A 21,573-nucleotide genomic window follows, 5' to 3' on the forward strand; every position below is an offset into this window, starting at 1 on the left:
TTTGCATGTTTTCTTTATTATCTCATCAAGCTCTGACACGGTAAGGCAAATCAAAGAATAACTTTAAATTTGCATCAGTAGTCATTTGGTCACTAACTTGCATGACATATATCATTTAATAGTACGACCTTGAAGGCATCAGTATGTCACTGTCTGATTGCCTGTTTCCAGTCTGTTACAATCAGGGATGGATTTAAGTATCTGAAACCCATTTTAAGAGTTAAAGTTGTGCCCAACCTTATAAAAAACATTCGAGAACAAAAAGGAAAGGGTTCAATTAGGTTTGCATCAATAATGGTCAGACATCTGTTTATATGTATTATGTGCAGTAACTATTCTGCATTGAATGTGAAACAACTTAAATAATTCCTTGAAATTAAATTAACAACAAAAGCAATAGAGGGCAGTAAAGTACACCCCTGCAGTCCTACTGGGCCCTGCTACCACATCTTCAGTACTGTATATTTGGAATGGTAAATCCTGCCAGTTAATGGGCCTTGTTTAGATGACAAAAGATAATTATTATTGTGTTTAATATATCTCTCCAATGTATCCTTTTATGGAAGATATATATGTGAAGTTTGCTTGTAGATGTTAATTTCAGCTTCTGTGTTTTTTTACATTTGTACATTCCCTATATGGAATTTGTCTTTATACAAATTAGACTCCACTCTAAGATTACTACTGAGCAGACTCTTGTCACTAAATGATGTCACCAGCACAAGATGGCAGTGCCCGCTTCTGAGACATTTTGGCTTAATCTTTTTACATTGGGAGGAAGTGGAGATGCATCACACATATTTATTTAGTTTTGAATTGGAAGGGCACACATTTTCTGAGCTGAATCGTTGTGGCTGGTCCAAGTTGTTTATTGTAATGTCTAAAAATTATGTTTGTGTTTATGAAATTACACTGACAATAGATTTGATAGCGCGCAAAAAAAATGCAAGTAAACAGATTTATAGGAGCAGAATGAGATATGCTGTTGTAATCCTGAGCATAATCATACTTGTTTCTTAGCTCTGAGACGATGTCCATATTCATTTTTGATGAAAGAAGTCTAACAGGATGATATTTGACCTCCAGGTCAAACCTTTGTCCCCCGCTATTGATAGGATTTTTTGGGTAGTTTTTCCTATACTTGTTTAGGGTAAACGGCAGAGGATGTCACACCTTGTTACACCCTATGAGACAGATTGTGATTTGTGAATATGGGCTATAGAAATAAAATTTGATTGATTTAAAACTGAACAGGTGAGGTTCTGCCTGCCAAACAGCTACACAATTCATCTTGACTGCTCAGATCATTTCTTGGTCTCATGCATCTGTCCTGCCTCCAACTCTCAGAACTTTTTAAATCATTATTCTTATGTATGCACAAGGACTGGTTGTTGCACTTGAGAAACAAAATGTATTACGGTGAAATCTGGACTGTTATTTTCAATTTTATTTCAATATTAACAATTACAAGATTTTGGCTTGAGCTGGCACCGTTAAAAGTCTTCATACAGTGTAAAACACACATGCAGAACATTTGTTCTTTCCATTCAATCCTTTGTCAAACAGGCTGAACATGGTTGTTATCATGGGCAGCTGGGGCAGCTGTGGCTGACAGGATAGAGCAGTCATCCTCCAACCAGTAGGTCAGCGACTCGGATCCATGCCGACGTGTCCTTGGGCAAGTGTCCTGATCCCATGAATTGCCCCACATAGATGTTAAATGCACTAATCAGAAGTCGCTTTGGATAAAAGTGTCAGCTAAATGACATGTATTGTAATGTAATGTTATCACACACCTCTGCATTAATGTCCTGCAATTAACTGTGGTTTTACTTACGTGTGAATTGTGTTTCTGAGAACAACCCAAGAACAGGTTGGAGGAAGACCGGGCAACACTTTGGCCAATTTATCAAAAGAATCAATGATACACTTGCGTCAATTTCAAAAACAACCACAGTCTGCAGTCCATTTTCTTCCACGTGCTGACTTTCAAATCAAGCTGCATTAAAAAAGCAGTGAGTGCCTGGAACAACTCACAACTCCAAAACAACATAACCAACATGACTCTAAAAACAACATAACCTACTTTGGTCAAGACACAAAACATTAGATGTTTTCACATATTGCTGCTGTGCCACTGTTTCACACTGAAGAAAGGCCAGGTATCTGTGTGGGTGTGTGTGGGTGTGTACCTGTACAGATATCTCTGTGAGGACCATTTTGAGCTGAGACCTTAGAGATTGAAAACATTGTGCATTGCACTTTCAAAGGGGTGTGAAGAATTGGTTTAGGGGAATGGATTATGCCAATGAGTGTCCTCACTAAGATAGATGTACAAGGTGTGTGTTAGTGTGTGTGTGTGAGTGAAATACTACTAAAATCAGCAGAGTGTGTGAGATCAGCCCTTATGCTCACCTCAGCTGTGATCCGCAGCCTGTGGCAGACTGCTGGTGCGTCCGCAGATTGCAGATCCAGGCAAAACCCTTCCCACACTGCTCGCAGCTAAAGGGTTTCTCCCCGGTGTGAACTCTCTGGTGCTTTTTCAGGTTCCCTGCCTCTGAGAAGTGTTTCCCGCAGGTGTCGCAGCGGAAAGGTTTTTCCCCCGTATGGACTCTCTCGTGGGCCTCCAGGTTGGACAAGCCGGAGAAGGACTTACCACAGGCTTGGCATACATAGCCTTTCCTGCGGTGCTCGCCGGAGGCGATACTGGCAGGCTGGCTTTTACTGTGGTGACTCAGGAGGCTGGCTCGTTGCTGTGCAGCAATTGCTAAATCAATGCTTGCCAACAGTGCTGGGGATCCCCTGAGAGCTAAAGCTGACTGTGGAGCCACAGTGGAGCTCATTGTCCTGCAGGTTGAGGTGATACCAGAGACACTTGTTTTATCACCACTGTTACTGTTAGGGGCAGCAGCTGTGCTGGAGGACAGTGTGCTCTGTGCAGAGGGATTGTTGTGTTGCTGCTGTTTCACTGACTGTGCACTTTTAATCATGGCTGGTGATCTGCTCCATGGATGCTGGGAAGATGGAACCTGGATCCTCTGAGGTACAGACACAGAAGTCCCTGCTGACAGAGCAGGCCGCAGAAAAAACATGGATTCAGCCCTCTGTCATTACTCCATCCTCCCCGAGACATTCACATCACTACAACAAATCAGTATCTACAACATGAGCACCATGTAGCTTATTAAAGGTAATACAACTTTTACTGGCCTCTCAGCAGATTCTGCCCCGATCATTCTTTCACATCGGAGGAGAATCCACACATGAAGTACAGTCCACCCCAAACTTGCGATATACCGCTCATCAAGATGTATATGTGTGCCTTGTTACGCATTATTCTTTTCCTCTGCCATGCTGAGTGAAGCATAATCTCTGTTACCATCTGTTCACAGCACACACACATACACACACACATAGCTAATGTTGCAGACCTATCAACTGAATCAATAAAAACCTCAATAAAAAAAGATGCAAAGAGAAAGTTATCTTAAAAACAAGATGAATTATACATCGTACCACAGTTTGACTAACTTTGCAAACGTGTAACATCCTGCCTCGAAAGGGAACAGTATGGTGTATTCTGCATGTTGTCTGCCATCTAAGTCACTGTCCGTGTAACTAAAACAATGGTAATTGACATGCTAATGAATATTGAACATCTAAATCTAACTAATCACTGCAAAGCAGAAAAAAAGACATCAGAAGCTGTGATGTCTGTTCCCACCGAACTGACTGAAGCAGAGGGAGGTTGAGACATGTGAGCTTGTCCAGCCACTGAGACATAAAAACTAAACTTTCCACTTTCTAGCGAGGTGCATGTTAGTCTACAGTGCAAGCTATGCCCAACATAAACCGTACCTCAAGTGTCTATTCAAGACAGAAGTATACATTTTAAACTCACGTAGGCCACAGCATTGTCTCTGTGTCCATCCTACACACGGGTATAAACCAAGCCTTCAAACTGAACCTGTTTTTTGATCTTCTCATTGCCATCTGTTCCAACATGCACACACTTTCTTTCTTTCATTCTAGGCCAACTTTAAGGATAGAGAGCTCACCTTACCTCCATGTCATTATGTGATGGGACACTGCTGCATACACTTCTTCACATGCTGCATTTTAACATTTTAAAAATATTCATAACACATATTTATACATTCTGTTTTGTGCATCTACTGAGACCGGTTAAGTGACCTGTGGTCTAACCCTGTTTGAAAAGCTTGCTTGACATTTATACCCTGGAGAATATTTTCTAAAAGATCCATCTTGGATGTAGAAATGTCATGAGCCAAAACAGAGAGGAACAGATACATTTCCTAATGCAGCCACCTCATTGTGGATGTGTTTATCTAAACAAAAGGTATCAGGAATGTCTCTGCTGCTCTTCAGAATCCTGACTTCCTGTATATACATGTGTAGTTGCTGCAGTTGCCAGTGTCTGATAGGAAAGAAGATGGCTAGTTACCTTGTGACACGGGGGGCTGGATGTGAACTGTGGAGCATCCAGCTGCAGAGGACAAACTCTGCCCTCCACTAATCCTCACTGCTGAGGAGACTGATGGCTCAGCCTCTACAATAGTTACTCCATCTGTGTCGAACTCTGCTGAGTCATCAACGCTGAAAGAACATGAGGGGCCACCGGGGGTGGACACCGAGTCATTATCAGGAGCCCAGCGGGTGAAGAAGGTCTCGAGCTCAAACAGAGAGTATTCGGAGCTGAGTGTGGTGCTGTTACTGGATCTCTGCGCTGCTGGTGGTTGTGCGTTGGGGTTGGCTGACGTCTTGGTGTCTGGTACCCGGCGTTTGACTGCCACTTTACTGCTGGAATCTTCTGATATCATGGGGGTCGACTGAGGCTCTGCAGACTGGGCAGGGGAAGGGAGGAGGAGAGAGGTTCATTCAGACTTACATCTCACCAGGGTGATGGGACTCAATGAACAACAAAACACAGGTTGGAAAATATGCCTCTTTGTTTCTCTTAGTTTTAGATGTGAAGATTAATATGACCTCCATAAGTTGAGTTAAGTGGAGAACTTGGAGTAGTGTAACTACTGGCTAATGTCAAGAAATAGTCACACTACTCTGTAAATTCATGCAAGGGAGCGCAAAAGCAGGGTCGTCCATGTGAGAGAGGATCAACAGTCAGCATTCATGTAGCACTGTGCCAACTGAGCCCTTCACCTATCAGCTTAGGTCTGCAGATTTTTTAATGACCATGAATCTTGTTTGTTCAATCCATACACAGAAGTTAATGAAATCTTGACAAACTTCTTTTACATAGAGTAATGTACTGGAATTAGTTTTCCTGCAGCAATGACTTCCTTGAGTCAAGAAAAAAGGGGGCTCATGCATTTTATTCAAAATGTTGAAGTGTCCCTTTTCTGTGCTCTAACTCCGCTGACTGTGAGAGGGGACTCCTGATAACCATGAGCCCTGAAGAGGATTATGATACCCCTCTGCCAGTGTGGGTCTGCCTTAACTTGTGAACTGCTGCTGATGACAGGATTGAACTGTAAAACACATTACAGCACTGGCAGTAGGTTCACACTGGGGGCTGGCACGATACAAAATACCAATGGAGACCCCAAGGGACCAATGTGCATCACAAATTCACTGAGATCTGATTCTACTTGCAAACAAAGGAATGTTCATTACGAATTACAATGATTTACTGTGCGAGTTTAAAATCTAACAAAAATATTGTGTCACAATTTTGTAATGTATAATAAAAAGACAAATTCATGTTGATGTTTTTTTATAAAGTTTTAATTATTTACATTACAAACTGAGGACACTGAGGAGGAATTTACAAAATCGTGACACAATAGAAAAAGCTGTATACATTTGTGCTACAGTAATACTTTAAAAAACACACTCCTCCAGAAGAGAGTTTCTTGTAGATAAAACAAAGAGACAGATTTCACAGACCCTGTATTAGTATGAGCAATTGAATGCATTTCCACTGGAAGACAACAACTTAAATATATTGTAATAAAATGCAGACAAGATTACCAAGTGAATGATTCTCTAAACAGTTGTTGAATTCTGGCCTGGAATGTCTAAAATATCTCATAATCTCAGTGGCTGAGTTTTTCTTGTTTTGTATCTGTGTGATTGATACGTCTGCATCTCGGGCTGCAATGCAAAGATTCAGTATCTGAAACAGGCTCATATCAGAGATGGACTATTATTTCTATCTTCCCATGTTTTATTAGCATATTTGATCAGGTGCAATGAATGAGTAATCCATCCTCACACTCTGCAGCTCTCACTTTCTCTTTTTAACACAAACAGACCCAAACACTCTTATTCACTAATTGTTTCCAAACATGTTTTGCACAGATGTTTCACATGAAAAGAGTACTTGTTGCACAAAGGGCATAATAATGCTACTGTTCCTGGCAGGCTTTTAATGTGAATCATCTGTCCAGGAAGAATCACACACACTCACCACAACACAAACACTGACTGCAAATCAACTCTGACAATTTTCTTCAATGTTAAGATACTTTGCGTGAAAGCCAACACTTCCTGCACAGATTTGTCACATTTAAAGCATTGATGTGTTTTCAAAAAATGTATGTTTGTTTACGTGGTAGCATCAGTGATAGAGAAATAATTACATCCTTCAGTTTAGTAAAAGTACTAATACCACACTGTTAGTTACTCTGTTACACCTCAAAGTACTTGAAAATCTTAAGTAAAAGTACATCTGTATTATCAAGAAAACAAAAGTAATAAAAGCATTTAATGAGCCCTGTGACTGTTATACTGTTAAATATTATATAATCAGTTTATCATCACTTATTTATTAATGTAAAAGTAAGATGTTACTGTTAGGTGGTTATGGTTCAGCTCTTTTCAAATGTTTTGTATCCAACAGCAGTTAATGACTATTTTCACTATAATTTTCTCTTCTGATCGATTATTTGGTTTGAAAAAATTTTCGTTTGCAAACATTCTTAAAAAAGTGAAAAATGTCAATATGTACTGAAAACTTACACAATGTCAGCACCGTCAGCGAGCAAAGTTTGTGTGTGTATGTTTCTTTATGGGGTTAGATCAGGGTCAGTGTGTCTGTTTGTAATTTAAATGTTTGTTTTTTTCAGGTTGTTTTATTTGTATTGACAGGAACTTAACAGCACTCAAAAAGAGTGTTTTAGAAAAGGGATCAGTTATTTCACTATGGCCTGTTTTTATAAAACAGTGGATAGGATTCAGGATTCAAGTGTACGTGTGCACAAAATCGGAAAATGGCGTACGCAAAAAACCAAATATCTGATGTATAAAACCGTGCACACGCACAGCTGAACGCAATGTTCCCTTTATAAATCACAGTCCACCTTGAAATGTTCGTACGTGGATCAGCCTCATATTCTGCCCTCTACATGCCCACATTCAACAATAAATGGTGAATGCAAAGCACCTCATGAATATAAAATTATCCTGCTGACCAATGGGTTTCACGGTGAGTCACGGCATTAAGCGATGAAAAGAAGAAGCGAAACTCTCTGACACTGACATTGCGGTGTTTGTTAGTGAGGTGGAGGTGAAGAGCGATTTTATGGGACAGCAGTGATGTCATCAATAAAGAAAATGCACTGATACTGCTGAAAGTGGGTTTTAAGAAAGGGTCCATATTTTACACCTTTCTGGGATTTATTTGAGGTATTGGTACCCCTAAGATGATATATCAGTGGTTTAAAGTAAAAAAATGTGTATTTACATGCCCCCTCTTCTGCCTCTCTCTGGCGCACCAGACAGAACAGGCTGTTTTTGCCTGCCTCTTTAATTATTTATGAGCCCCTCCTCTGATTGGCTGACTGCACTTTGAGTGACACGCGACCAGTGTTTCAGTACAGAGTTTCAGTCCCGAGTTACAGTACGGAGTTAGTAACGTCTACTGCTGCATGTAGAGCATGCGGTGAGCAGTGTGGGTTAGGGTTAACCCTAACCCCAGTGTGGTGAAATGAGCCGAGCACACACAGACAGACTCTCTTCCTGAAATGATCTAGTGCGTCAGATAAAATAAAGCGTAACCGCTAGTCTTGAATAGTATCGTTCTTAGGAGGAATGTGCACAGGCACATTCTCTTCCTTGCATCCCTCCACACTGCAGTGTTTATTCAGTGTTGTTTGTTGTGGTTAGCCTGTGGTAGCTAACAAGCTGCTGGCTGAGCAACATGTCTGCTTGGTGTCGCGTTCCGTGTGGAGGGGAAGAGGGGTGGTGGTGGGGAGTGGGGGTGGTGGATTCGGAGGCTGGACTGGTACCGGCTGGGACACAGAAGAGAGAGGAGTAGCTGACGTCATCCTACCTCCGAAGTTTGAAACGAGCCGTTTCAAAGACATATTTCTTAGAATGGGCTGAGTGCAAAAGTCCATGGACTGACGGTTTTCATACTTTGAGGGTCCCTACTGACCCCCTTCAAGTAATTACGGATAGTAAAAGCCTAGAAAATGTATTTGACACAATATGGGCCCTTTAAGATCAGTTGGTGAATGAGGCCAATGGAGCCATCAAGACTGGAAAAGTGCTATGTAAATACAGACATTTTACCTGTATGGAGGACATGGACAGTTACAGCACAGAAACAGCTGCTTATGGACACAGACCCCAAAGACTTATACATTTCTGTCCTTTGGAGAAAGTGTCCTCAGCAGAGTGGTGATGATGACGCGATTCTGCTGTTGAACTAATTAATTCATGCAGTGGAAATGGACATTATACTATTTATTATGTGGGCCAATGTACTACAAGTCTACAAGGCGGAACAACCATTACTCATTTATGTTGGATATTGTTTGAAACATTTTATATGAAAAGCAATTTAGAGAAATATCGAGACATTCATGTTGTTTGGAAGTGAACAGGTGATGCTTTAAGGTTAATTTCCTGTGAATATTTTGGCTCCAGTGAGCTACATGTGGTCTTGTTATAATTATTATTATATTATCAATAAACTTCATTAGTATTTATGAATGCTTAGTTCTAGATGTCAGATGCTGCTGACTGCAGGTCTATGTCTTTGGCTGGTGTCTTTTCTGGTGCTTTTTCAGGTTGCTGGGGTCAGAGAACCTCTCTGGGCAGAGAGGGCACTGGTACGGTCTCTCCCCCGTGTGGATGTTCCTGTGGATCTTCAGGTTCCAGAACTGGGAGAATTTTTTGCCACAGATTGTGCAGCCATATGGCCTCTCTCCAGTGTGAGTCCTCAGGTGAGAGTGTAAGTTTGCCTGTGAGCTGAACCCTTTCCCACAGAACCTACATATGCATCCCCTCTTCCTGGGGATTTTCTGATGCATATTAGTGCTGCAGTAACTGCCCTGACCCTTACTTGGACCTGGGCCTGGGCATGGTTGGGACGCCTGAACAGACAGCTGCGCCCCCTGTGTGTGACCTAGAGCCTGAATAGGGCTAGACTCCTCTGACAGATCTATAACAGGACCCTGAGGCTCAAAGGAGGCGTGGAAGCTTCTGGAGCTTTCAACAGCCAATAACATTCCTGATGAATTCTCAACAGCCAATCCCCTCCCAGAGCTGCCAGCCTCTGCGCTAATGAGTGTGCCTTGCAGGTATGGCAGGGGGGAGCAGTGTGAGGATGGCCCTGGGAGGCTGTTGTCATGAAAATATTTACTACCCCCATTCGTCCACAGTGAAGAACGGCCATAGCTGACCTCTGAGAAGCCCCCCCCAGACTCCTGCAGGTCTAAAAGCTGATTGGTGGAAGCTTGCGTGGTGTCATCAAATGGCAGCCCTCCTCTGTAGTCATCTGTGCTCGACTCTACCAACCCTGGATAAACAGAGAAGGATACTGAGTGACTTTCTTTGTCACACTCAATCAATCAACTACACACGATTAAATGTAGCTTCTTCAGGCTTTTCTGTCACAACTTCAGTCAGCTCATAGTATTTTTCTTTTCTGCTATCTTGTTTTCCATATACTAATTCTCATGTCATTTCAGAACTCAGCCACTCCCCCCTGCTCTGCATCACCTCTTCCCACGGATCCCATTACCTGACCTGCCCCACCCCCAGACTCACCTGCTTTCCATCAGTCATCAGTCACCCAGTATATATACCGGCCCATTTCCTCTGTTCTGTGCCAGATTGTCTAGTGTGTTTTTCCTAGCTTTCCAGCGTTATCTCTTGTTTCACTGCTCTGCCTGATCTCCGCTCTGACCTGCCTTCTTGGACCCTGGATTCCCTTTTGCCTGCTCCCTATTGGATTTGTTTGCTATCTCTGACTGTCTGCCTGGTTTTGACCCCTGCTCGTCCATTAAACCTGAACTCTTGCTACTCCTAAAACTGCTCAAGTGTCGTGCTTTTGGGTTCTCATTTGCCATTTTGCGCAACCTGACATTTTCAAATGATCTGCTGTACTATGTGGTTTATTCTCCATGCTGCTACAGTGTGTGTAAATCAATGGCTGACCAATACAAACTGATAGTGACTTGATGTTGTTTTTAATCTGCTGCCATGACATGAGAAGGGGCATTTACATATGATTATGATAAATGATGAACATGTTTTGTTCAAGTTGATCTTTCAATGATTGATCTCCTTTGCCAACGTACAGGAAGTGTGCATTTTGTTTTGAAATAGATAAACTGCCATAGCCATAGCAGTCAAAAGAGGATTTGGCAGGCGCATGTATTTCATGTATTAAGATCCAATAGGGTAATGTCAGTTGAATTTCACAATGCATGAGTCCACTCACCCTCCTGTATGCTGAGGTCTGTTCGGTTCTGAGATTCCGACAGTGGCTCCACTTCCTCTACCTTAACCAGCACCACATCTGGCTCATCATCCTTCTGCACACGACAAAGAGAGACCATGTGATGTTAAAAACAACACAACACACAACATGACTGCACATGACACACAATGTCCATGAGACTAAACGCCTGAGTGGCAGCCAACCTCAGCATCTGGGGTTAAAAATTTGTAAAATTATACAGTATATGTATATTTTTGTTATAATTTTTTTTAGATCTGCTTATTTCAAAAGAAAATTGTAAACTTTGGTAGAGGTTTGGCTTGTGTAGTTGCACGGTGAAACGGGTCTCTAAATCAGACTTTATCAATCACTGTAAATATAAACGAAAAGAAAAAAAACGCTGTTGGGTTTTGTAATTTTGTGCATTGTCAGTTCATGTGCTACAAGTGTGACTTTAAGACCTGTTATATGGCATGGTTGTCATGGCAAGGTAACAATAAAACCCAAACTTTTTTTAAAAAAGTGGTTAAAGTACTTTGTTAACAGGTTAAAGCTCTAGATTTTGACAGTAAACATTGCCATAGAGTGTTTGTTCAGTAACAGGGGTTTCCCCGTCTCGCCAGCTCTTTAGTAAACAGAAAAAAACATTTTCAGGTGGGTGAGAAAATGTTATCTAATCAGAAAAGAGTAATTCAGCTTCAATTTGATAGTTTTCCAGTAACAATTTTGACTACTACATTCTTAGTTTCATCACTTCCAATGTCTCTTGTTCATCATGTATGAGTTCTATATTATTTTATAAATAATAATTTAATTCAGTCACTTGAAATAAAGCCTGAAGAGAACAATTTTCGGTTGTTTTGTTTCTGTGTAGGCCTACTATAAAAAGCACTTGATTTTGGTACTTGTACTTTTACTTTTGATACTTAGGTACATTTCAACACCAGATACTTTTGATACTTAAGTACACTTAGTATGAGCTACTTTAAGACTTTGACTCAAGTCATTTTCTTACGGGTGACTTTTACTTTTACCGGAGTCACTTTCAGGTAAGATATCTGTACTTTTACTCAAGTACGGCTTTCAAGTACTTAATACACCACTGGTCTTTAGATATCACATTTAAGAGGCCAAAAACATTATTTTTCAGGCCACTGTGACCTTGACCTTTGGCCTCCGAAATCAGTGAGTCCAAGTGAATTGTGCCAGATGTAGTGACAGGCCGTCTTGACTTTCACTTGGATTTCACATGAGTCCAAATTAACACTTGTACCAAATTTGAAGCTGATCTTGAGATATCATGTACAAGAAAGAAATACATACTTCTTGAGGCCACCATGACCTTGTACCCATGGCTACTGAAATGAAATCAAAGCTCAAGTGAACGTACAACCCTTGAGTCCAAGTTAATGTTTGTACCTGGTATCGCGTACGGATGGACAACTCAAAATCCTAATGAAATTGACAAAATGTGCAATCGAGAAGCAAAATCAAGGCAACCCCCAAAAAGGGAATGGTTTTGCATGTGCTGGCCACAGACAGCTGCTGTCTCTTTATCCTTCCTGACTGATTCTTCTCTAGTTTTGTGTTCGGCTAGTGTCCTTGTCACTACTGGTAGCATGAGGCATTATCTGCTGCCCAATAAGGGGGCACAGGTAGTCCAGCTCCTCCAGGAAGGCACATCCATACGTTCCGTTGAAAGAAGGTTTGCTGTGTCTCCCAGCACAGTCTCAAGAGCATGGAGGAGATACCAGAAGACCGGAAGTTACAGCTGGACAGGGCCGTAGAAGGCCATCAACCCAGCAGCAGGACCAGTATCTGCTCCTCTGTGCGATGACGGACAGGAGGAGCACTGCCAGAGCCCTACAAAGTGACCTCCAGCAGGCTACAGGTGTGCATGTTTCTGACCAAATTGTCAGAAACAGACTCCATGAGGGTGGCATGAGTGCCCGACGACCTCTAGTGGGACCTGTGCTCCCAGCCAAGCACCGTCCAGCTTGATTGGCATTTGCCAGAGAACACCAGAATTGGAAGGTCCGCCATTGGCACCACGTTCTCTTCACAGATGAGAGCCGGTTCAGACTGAGCACGTGACAGGCGTGAAAGAGTCTGGAGAAGCTGTGGTGAACGTTATGCTTACTGTAACATCATCCAGCATGACCGGTTTGGCGGTGCCTGGCCACATGCGGCCTGAGTGTGTAGGCAGTTCCTTGATGAAGAAGGCATTGATACCATTGACTGGCCCTCTCGTTCCCCTCACCTAAATTAATTGAGCATCTATGGGAAATTATTTATCGGTCCATCCGACGCCTCCAAGTACCACCACAGACTGTTCAGGAGCTCACTGATGCCCTGATCCAGGTCTGGGAGGAGATTCCCCAGGACACCATCCGCCAACTCATCAGGAGCATGCCCAGACGTTGTCGAGTGTGCATACAGGCACGTGGGGGCCATACACATTACTGAGTAACATTATGAGTTGCTGTGATAGAAATCACCCAAGTTGGATCACCCTGAGATTTCAGTTTTTTTCTTTGATTTTCAGTATGATTTTGTATATAGCTCTCAATGGGTAAATGATTTTGGTTTCCACTGATTGTTACATCATTTTGTTCTTAACAAATTACAGAATGTACATCAGTAAAGATTTTCAACTTGAACAATTCATTCATCAGGATCTGATGTGATTTAAGTGTTCCCTTAATGTTTTTGAGCAGTGTATTTAGTTATTAATTGATGTGTCGGAAGATGAATCCCAATCGCTCTGGTCACTTAAACCCAGATGTCCTGGCTTCGCGTGGTGAAGCTGAACTACGTGCGCACAAAATCTTGGACTTTTATTCAATGTGTACCTCATACAGCAAATCAAACAAACACAAAGTAAACTTCAAGTACAGTGCAGGGCCTAATCACTTCTGATTAGTGTTGGTGTTTATTGTTTAAGTGCAAAGTGAGTGTAGACCAGAGGGGGAGTAGGGAGGGAGGACACTCCGGCGCTCAATACTCCAGCACGCAAAAGGCGACCGGAGCTACAAAATGAACGTAGCATAAAACTTTTAATTTAACATTTTTGTCAATGCAATGGAGAACTGTCTACATCACAATGCATTTTAGAATTGATAAATTTCCCCACCTTTAACCGTTCATTTGTTGTGCGGTCATTCAATAAACAAGGACCGTTTTCCAAAGCAGAGACAATTAAGACAATTTTATTCCCACTTTCATTCTATGAACATCATCATATCATCTATGTGTGGTGAAACAATATATTTCTTGCGGTCAACAAATCAATGTACAGATCCAAGCTAACTGTCTCCTGCTATATGTGAACCATTTCTAATAATTTACTTTTCAGTGGGAGCCAATAAGATTGCAGCTGAGAGCCACAGATACAGTGAGGAAATCAGAAAGTGCTGCGAGACAGACAAACTCTGTGTTGGTTGGGATCCAGTACAAGTACAGTATAAACTCCAGCAGAGAAGATCCTCATGGCTCCAGCTGTGTACCACCAAAGCATTTATATAGTAAAAGGTGAATGAAACAAGACAGTATACGCCCATATACACAAGTAAAAATGTATCGCTAACTTTCAATTTGAAACCTTCACTGGACCAGGACACTGAGGAGAGGGACTGCTAAGTCACCATAAACTAAACATAAGTTCAAAGTTTCTGTCCAGAGGTTGCATCCCTAGCGGATTCAGTTGAAGACTAGCAACAGACTTTATAATTCTAATTCATCAAATTCTCTAAATAAAGACACATTTAAAGAATTATAAAGTTAACTACAATGTGAAACTTTAAAGTGTTTATATTCAATCTGTTGAGCAGAGCGTTTTTCTGTCTCAGAGGACAGTTCAGATTCGTTACCGGGTCTCTTCTTCAGTACAAATTTCAGGATGGCTCTTTTGCTGGTGTGTTTTTAGGTTTCTAATCCAGGCAAATCCTCTGCCACACATCCCACAGCTGTACGGTTTCTCCCCAGTGTGGACTCGCTGATGTTTCCTCAGGTTCCCAGCCTCGGAGAACATCTTCCCACATGTTGAGCAGCTGAAAGGCTTCTCCCCCGTGTGGATACGCTGGTGGATCTCTACCTTCTTTGGCCGGTTAAAAGCTTTGCCACAGTAACTGCAAACGAACAGTCTTTCCTTGGTGCTGGTTCGATGATGTACTGAGCTGCTGTCGCTGAAGGGCAGGGACAGCAGGAAACCGGTGCCGTAACGAGCACCACCATCCACACTTGACGAGGTCGATGGGAAATCAGCCGCCGCCATCGAGTATGAACAAGATAGCCTTTGTCCTTCCACCCCAACCCCTGAGGGCTCATCGAAAAACTCCTGAACCAACGAGTTAGCACTTTTATTGTCACGCAACAGGTCAAACTGTGAGTCCCTGCTGTCATCGATATACTGCTGTGGGTTTATGGTTTCTTGCAGGGAGTCTTTATCCTCAACAGAGTTACTGAGTTCACAGTTAAGAAGAGGAGAGGAGTCACTGACCTCCACTCCTCTGCTGCTGTTGCAGTTGCTGCCTGTAGGCCTGGTCCTGCTGATTTGGATCTGGGTATCCTGCTCTTCAAGCCTCAGTCTCTCTCCAGAAACTCCACGATGGACACATTTCAGCACTCCTTCAAAGAGACAAGATGGGGCAAAGGATAGAGAAAAAAGTTTTATACACTGTCTCTTGATGGTCTCATTTTGGTCAGTAGAACCACTGTAAGATTAACTGATTTAGCAAATTAGTTTTTCATTGTATGAAGAACATTGACTATTAATCTTCACTGCAGACAAACTAGGTAGTTAACTTTCAACTTCACTCGTCACCATAAACTTTTCTTAAAGAGCTCTGTAAATAATTTAATAACATTTCATAAAATGAAACAGAATTTTCTTTATTACTGTTCACATGTGATGCTTATATGAAAGTTTGAGTGATTTACTTAACTGCTGTTACTTTTTCTGACGTTTAGGGGTGTGTGATATGGTGATATTAGATCATGAACGATAAAATGACTACGATCTGCCTTTACAGAGCGATTGTTCATACCGTTCAACAGTGTACATTATTAAATTTATATATATATATATATATATATATATATAAATAAATAAATAAATAAATAAATAAATAAAGGCATTTACCAGTGTCTAAGCAGCACAGTCCACATTGTTTGCAGAGAGGGTGGCCCTGCTGGCACCAACAATGTCTCCGCTGTGGAGAACCCTCATGTGTACACGTGCGTACTGAACCAAAAGGCCAGTACTGACATTTTCCTGTTTTGATACATGTACCGTTACACCCCTAAAAGCTACACTACAGTTTTTCTGCTTCATTTATCATTTGGCCACGGTCAAACCACAGTTTGTGCTAATTTGATTGTCCAAATTAATACACAGTGTAGGCAATGATTAAGATGGTTGTTTGCCACACAACTTAACCCGATGACTATCACCAAGTCTTTTTTTTTACACTGAAGAGGGACATGAAAATAGTTTGCATGAAAACATACCAACTAATCCACTTATACTTGGATTATTAAGGTTGTAGCCAACAAACAGGTTTATTAGCAAAAGCCTACCATAACTACCAGTCACTTAAGTACTGCAGACACAGTGACATTTTGCGAACTGTTGTTTCAGCTGATTTGAGCTGTTAAGGGATGCCACTGGTCAACAGCACCAGAGTTCAGTGCTCACTTCCCACATCCCTCGCAGGTTTTGAGAGTCTATCAGACCAATACAAGAGCAGCAGAGAGAATATTTGTCCTTTTTCCATAATGACCAGCAACAGTATATCTGAGTGCAGACAGATTTCAAGAATTGTTTGAGAGAGGCCAGGGTTGGGGGGGTTTTAAAACAATTAAAACAAGAAATGAAAAAATTGTGCTGTGGAATTGAATAGACCATGAGCTTAAATAAAGATGGGAAGACACTCCATTGAAGAGCAAAGAAAACTTAAGAGTGAAAGATGCAATAGTAATATTAAAAAGCAGAAAATATAATTTTCATTTCGAGTATGGATTGATTTTAAAATGAGCATTTAAATACCAATGAATTATCTATCAGGTCTAAATAGTCTCATATGAACATGTTACAGTGTAACAGTAAGGAGAAAATTGAATAGACAGAATGAAAATCAAACAAAATCAGCATGGAAGAGAACTGAGGAGTGAGAGAAACTGAAGGAATGAAATAATTGCAAAGATAAACTAGTTTTTGGACATATGTGTTAAAAGAGGAAGAAAAGTGACAAATTTAACTAAATAGTGAAAGTTTCAAACCAGATGGTTTCTCACAATTTTCCTGGACAAGGGGCAAATGAGCTGATCCCTTGAGCCTGATGAAGTGGCTTGGATTGGGCCGTGATCTTCTCTGTCCGGGTTAAAGTACAAAAGTTAAGTCTGTCGCAATGCTGAACTCTCCTGGATTTTTTTACAGTCTTTAGCGGCTCTGTCAGTAATTTACCGACTGTTGTCAGTTGTTTTTACCCAGACTGAGTTTAAACATGTGCCCGATCACACTGTTTGTTTGTGAGTATACACTCACTGGCCACTTTATTATTAGGCACACCTGTTCAATTGCCTGTTAACACAAATAGCTAATCAGCCAATCACAAGGCAGCAACTCAATGCATTTAGGCATCTAGACATGGTGAAGACGACTTGCTGAAGTTCAAACAGAGCATCAGAATGGGGAAGAAAGGGGATTTAAGTGACTTTGAATGTGGCATGGTTGTTGGTGCCAGATGGTCTGAGTATTTCAAAAACTGCTGATCTACTGGGATTTTCACACAACCATCTCTAGGGTTTACAGAGAATGGTCCAAAAAAGAGAAAATATCCAGTGAGCGGCAGTTGTGTGGACGAAAATGCCTTGTTGATGTCAGAGGTCAGAGGAGAATGGGCAGAGTGGTTCGAGATGATAGAAAGGCAACAGTAACTCAAATAACCACTCGTAACTAGAGCTGCAACTAACGACTATTCTGATAGTCGATTAATCTATAGATTATTGAAACGATTAATTGACTAATCGGATTATGAATCACAAATTCTCAATTGCTCTTATTGAGCCATCAGCTTTTAAATTTAGCTTTAGGTTATTGCGGCATGTGACGACTGAAAACAAAGACTATAAAGATCGATCCTAAATTCAAAAATGTCTTTTAATAAACTTTGCTGCATATTAGGCTACTATTGATACAAAAACAAAGAAAAATCAAGTGTTTGTCCATTTAAAACCAAGGACAGGCAAAGTGCTAATGTAAACAAAGGTACATGGAAAGTAGCAGCAATAAAAACATCAACAAACAGTCTTCTTCGGACTGCATAATTGTGATTAAAAAATACTTTTGTCAGGCAATAGGATAACATTACGCTTTTAAACTCGTTAAAAAAAAATCTATATTCAAACCATATTTTTGTAATGGATTCTACAATCCTGCACACAGGTATTGAGGGAGTTGCCAAGACAACTCCGTTTATATAGCAAGCTAGATAACGAGTCTGCATCGTCTACGTTACGATGTCAAACGTGCTTCCTCTTCAAATGCTCGTGCATAACGGACGTGCTCCCATTGAGCAGGTCCGCCTTACAAATATTGCAGGTATTTTTTTCGGGCTATGTTAAAGGTGAAATTCTCCAATACTTTGGACTTTCTGGTACGCGATGCCGTTGCAACGGACGTCGCCATTGGTCTATGTTTTGTCGCTATTGCACATTCGCGACTTTCAGAGACAGGAAGGGAGCGAGATGGCTCACTCCTCAGCTACTTCCATCAGCACCTCCGGTAAAACAACGTTTAGTTCAGCTGCACGGCACGAAAAACACGCGCTATGACGTAACCAACGAATCATCGACTATTAAATTCGTCTGCGACTATTTTTGTCATCGATTTTTGTCGACTACGTCGATTAATCGTTGCACCCCTACTCGTAACAGCCATCTCTGAACGCACAACACGTCGAACCTTGAAGCAGATGGGCTTCAGCAGCAGAAGACCACACCGGGTGCCACTCCTGTCAGCTAAGAACAGGAAACTGAGGCTGCAATTCGCACAGGCTCACAAAAATTGGACAATAGAAGATTGGAAAAACGTTGCCTGGTCTGATGAGTCTCGATTTCAGCTGCGACATTCAGATGGTAGGGTCAGAATTTGAGAGAGTGAGAGTGAGTGAGTGAGTGAGAGAACTTCCCTCAGGTTCTGGGATCATAAATAAGCTTCATAATTCTTTTATATAATCAACTGCTCACTGACGGAAAAATCTGTCAATGATCTGAATGTCTTTCATTTATCATCTGCAGCAGGGCTCCATCTGATCAGCCAAATATAGTTGACATGCAGAGCGTGAATTCGTGGTGGATGGATCATCATTATCTCGATAACGTGAGCTTGCACATCGTTAAAACAACAATTAAGATATTATCGTAGATGATACATATCGCACACCCCTACACACACATTACCTTCATTTTCCACTCACACACACAACCCAACTGAATACAACGGAACTGAATACAATATATAAACCATTCCCCCTGAACAAACTCCCCACACACACACATTATCACCTAAACTCAGAGACTACTCAGAGATCACTTATTATCTGGAGTCCTTCTATCATTTGTTTAATTAATGGACATTAATTTTCACATTTGGACTCTGAAAGTGAATTTAATTTCTATTGATAAATTGATATTTTGGTGAATATAAGTATTTGATGTTTGTTTATTACTCATACTTCTTTGATTCGATTGTTATTTGACTTTTAATTGAATACCAATTGATGAACTGAATCCCTTTTTGTAGCTAGGATAACAAGCTATCCGGGTTAGCTCTCCAACTGTTATATATTTTAGTTAATTGACAGAAGTCCTGTATGGTGCCCAACTCTGTTTTTCGACAATTTAGAAAACCCACGCTACATCAGTATTCTGTCTGTACTCACCATCATCTCCTATAAGTGGCACGTCCTCTGTTTCTTCAATGCAAGACATGTTTGCTTCCACCTTCTCCTCCTTTACCAGCATCACATCTGGCTCCACCAGCTCCACATCTGGAGACTGCACAACAGAGAAGGTTTACCAGTCTGTCAGCAAGAGCCCGTTTCATATTCCTGCAGCTACAATATATGCACACGTCAGAATAGCGTCCCAGGACAATCACGTGGTGTGCTTACCATACTTTGGATGTTGTCAGAATGGTTTGCCTGGCTGACTGTGTTGCGTGTAGCAGTTCTGTCAGACCACAGAGTGATATCCATCTGCCGCTCAAACACTCCACCTAACCAAAGACCAGACAAATGTGTGTTTAGAAATAATGACAGTGGAAATTGTCAGTGACATGACAGTGGAAGCATAAAACCCTGCATAGAGAATTGCGAGGTGGCCTCCTCTGTCCAATTTCCCTTTATCTCTCTCTCACGTACAGTGGGAATAGTGGATACTTTCTTGAAGAAAATTGTACTTTCTTGATCCTTGTTGTTCTGGGTTTGTACGCTCATAGTTGAATGTGGGTCGCTTTGGATAAAAGCGTCAGCTAAATGAAATGTAACGCAATACAGTGTCATCTTCAAACGCACTGTGGTCAAACTGGTCACACACCATCTTTAAACGTAAACATCTTCAGTGTTTGCTTTTTTAAACTTTTCAACCACTAAACAAACAAGGGTAAAGACATATGGGCATACTCACACCAGCTTGAAGTGTGTTTGATTGGAAAAACAGCTACAGATTTAGACATTGCTGTACTTAAGATAATGTATGCTGTGGTCTGGTGCTATACAATTAAAACTGAATGAATCGAATAGACCCTTTTCACGGCAGCCATTTTGACATGAAACAGTAGTTAAATACAAGCCTAACCCACTAAATAGAGCAGTACCTTAATTAATGCCATTAGTAACACCTGTGTTGACCTACTATTTCATATCAAAATGACTAAAATGGTGTATTGAACAGTATCTCTTATCTCACCGGTGGACGGTGAGGACTCCCGGCGCCTGTCGCCGCTGTTTATCTGCACCCTCGGTCGGTTACTGTTCGTGGAGCTTTCTCGGAGCCTCCGCTCGGCGTTCCCTCTCGCCATCTTCAGTTCAAGTAGGTGCAGTTTCCTCTTCAGGGATTTGTTCTCTCTATGACATTGGGACATCTGCAAACTAACCACGGCATAATCATCGTCAACCAGCTTACAGATCTCCGCCACGGCAGCGTTAGCCAGGACTTCCATGATGGAGGCCAGCTGGGTCTGGAAGGCCAGACGGCTGGACATTGTTCCCGCGGTCAGTGGCTCGCTGGCTGCTCAGTCGGTGAAATACAGTTTAACTCCTCTGGTGGGGATAGGAAAAGTTGTATGTTTGGTTAAACCATAACAGCAGTGATGGAAAACTAACGTGCTAAATGTTTGCAGGTAACGATCGCTAAGCTGTGGTGGCTTCTCCTCTGCCGACAAGCCCCGCCCCAAAACATATGGCGTCATATCCGGTTCAATAAAGGTTAAAGTGCCGGAGAAGGATTTATTTCCAGCTTCTTTCATTCACTGAATATATAACAAGATCAGAACCATAAGAAAATGTGTAAATACATGTTTTTTTTGTACCTAAATTTGTCTGTGCTTTTAATGTTTAATTTTCTCATGCTTAACTGTGTTTTTTCACAGATTATTTATGGATATAAAATTTACCATATAAAGTTAGAAGATCTGAAATAAAGGAATAAAGAAATGGCTTAGCCCTTAAATCAGGTAATCATGCTTTGCAGGTATTCATGTCATCTTGTGTTACCTGTAATGGTCTAAATGGTGCCCATTATGTTTTTGTTTTTTTATCTAAACAGTTTAACATAGGGTCAGGTGGAATGTCTTTTGC

General features: G+C 41.4%; 1 protein-coding gene across 1 annotated transcript; it reads right to left on the reverse strand.

The window, feature by feature from the left end:
* Positions 1-1,432: 1,432 nt before the first annotated feature.
* Positions 1,433-21,198, reverse strand: si:ch211-89o9.6 (zinc finger and BTB domain-containing protein 49). Its single transcript, XM_047342789.1, has 9 exons — positions 20,684-21,198; positions 19,888-19,991; positions 19,657-19,771; positions 15,213-15,340; positions 10,715-10,808; positions 9,672-9,787; positions 4,466-4,865; positions 2,416-3,064; positions 1,433-1,687 (listed from the first exon to the last, which is right to left on the reverse strand). Exons 1-9 carry the CDS (start codon positions 20,976-20,978, stop codon positions 1,645-1,647), a joined length of 1,944 nt encoding a protein of 647 aa, XP_047198745.1. The 5' UTR covers positions 20,979-21,198; the 3' UTR covers positions 1,433-1,644.
* Positions 21,199-21,573: the final 375 nt, after the last annotated feature.

This window comes from Hippoglossus stenolepis, chromosome 2, assembly GCF_022539355.2.
Source record: "Hippoglossus stenolepis isolate QCI-W04-F060 chromosome 2, HSTE1.2, whole genome shotgun sequence".
NCBI lineage: Eukaryota > Metazoa > Chordata > Actinopteri > Pleuronectiformes > Pleuronectidae > Hippoglossus > Hippoglossus stenolepis.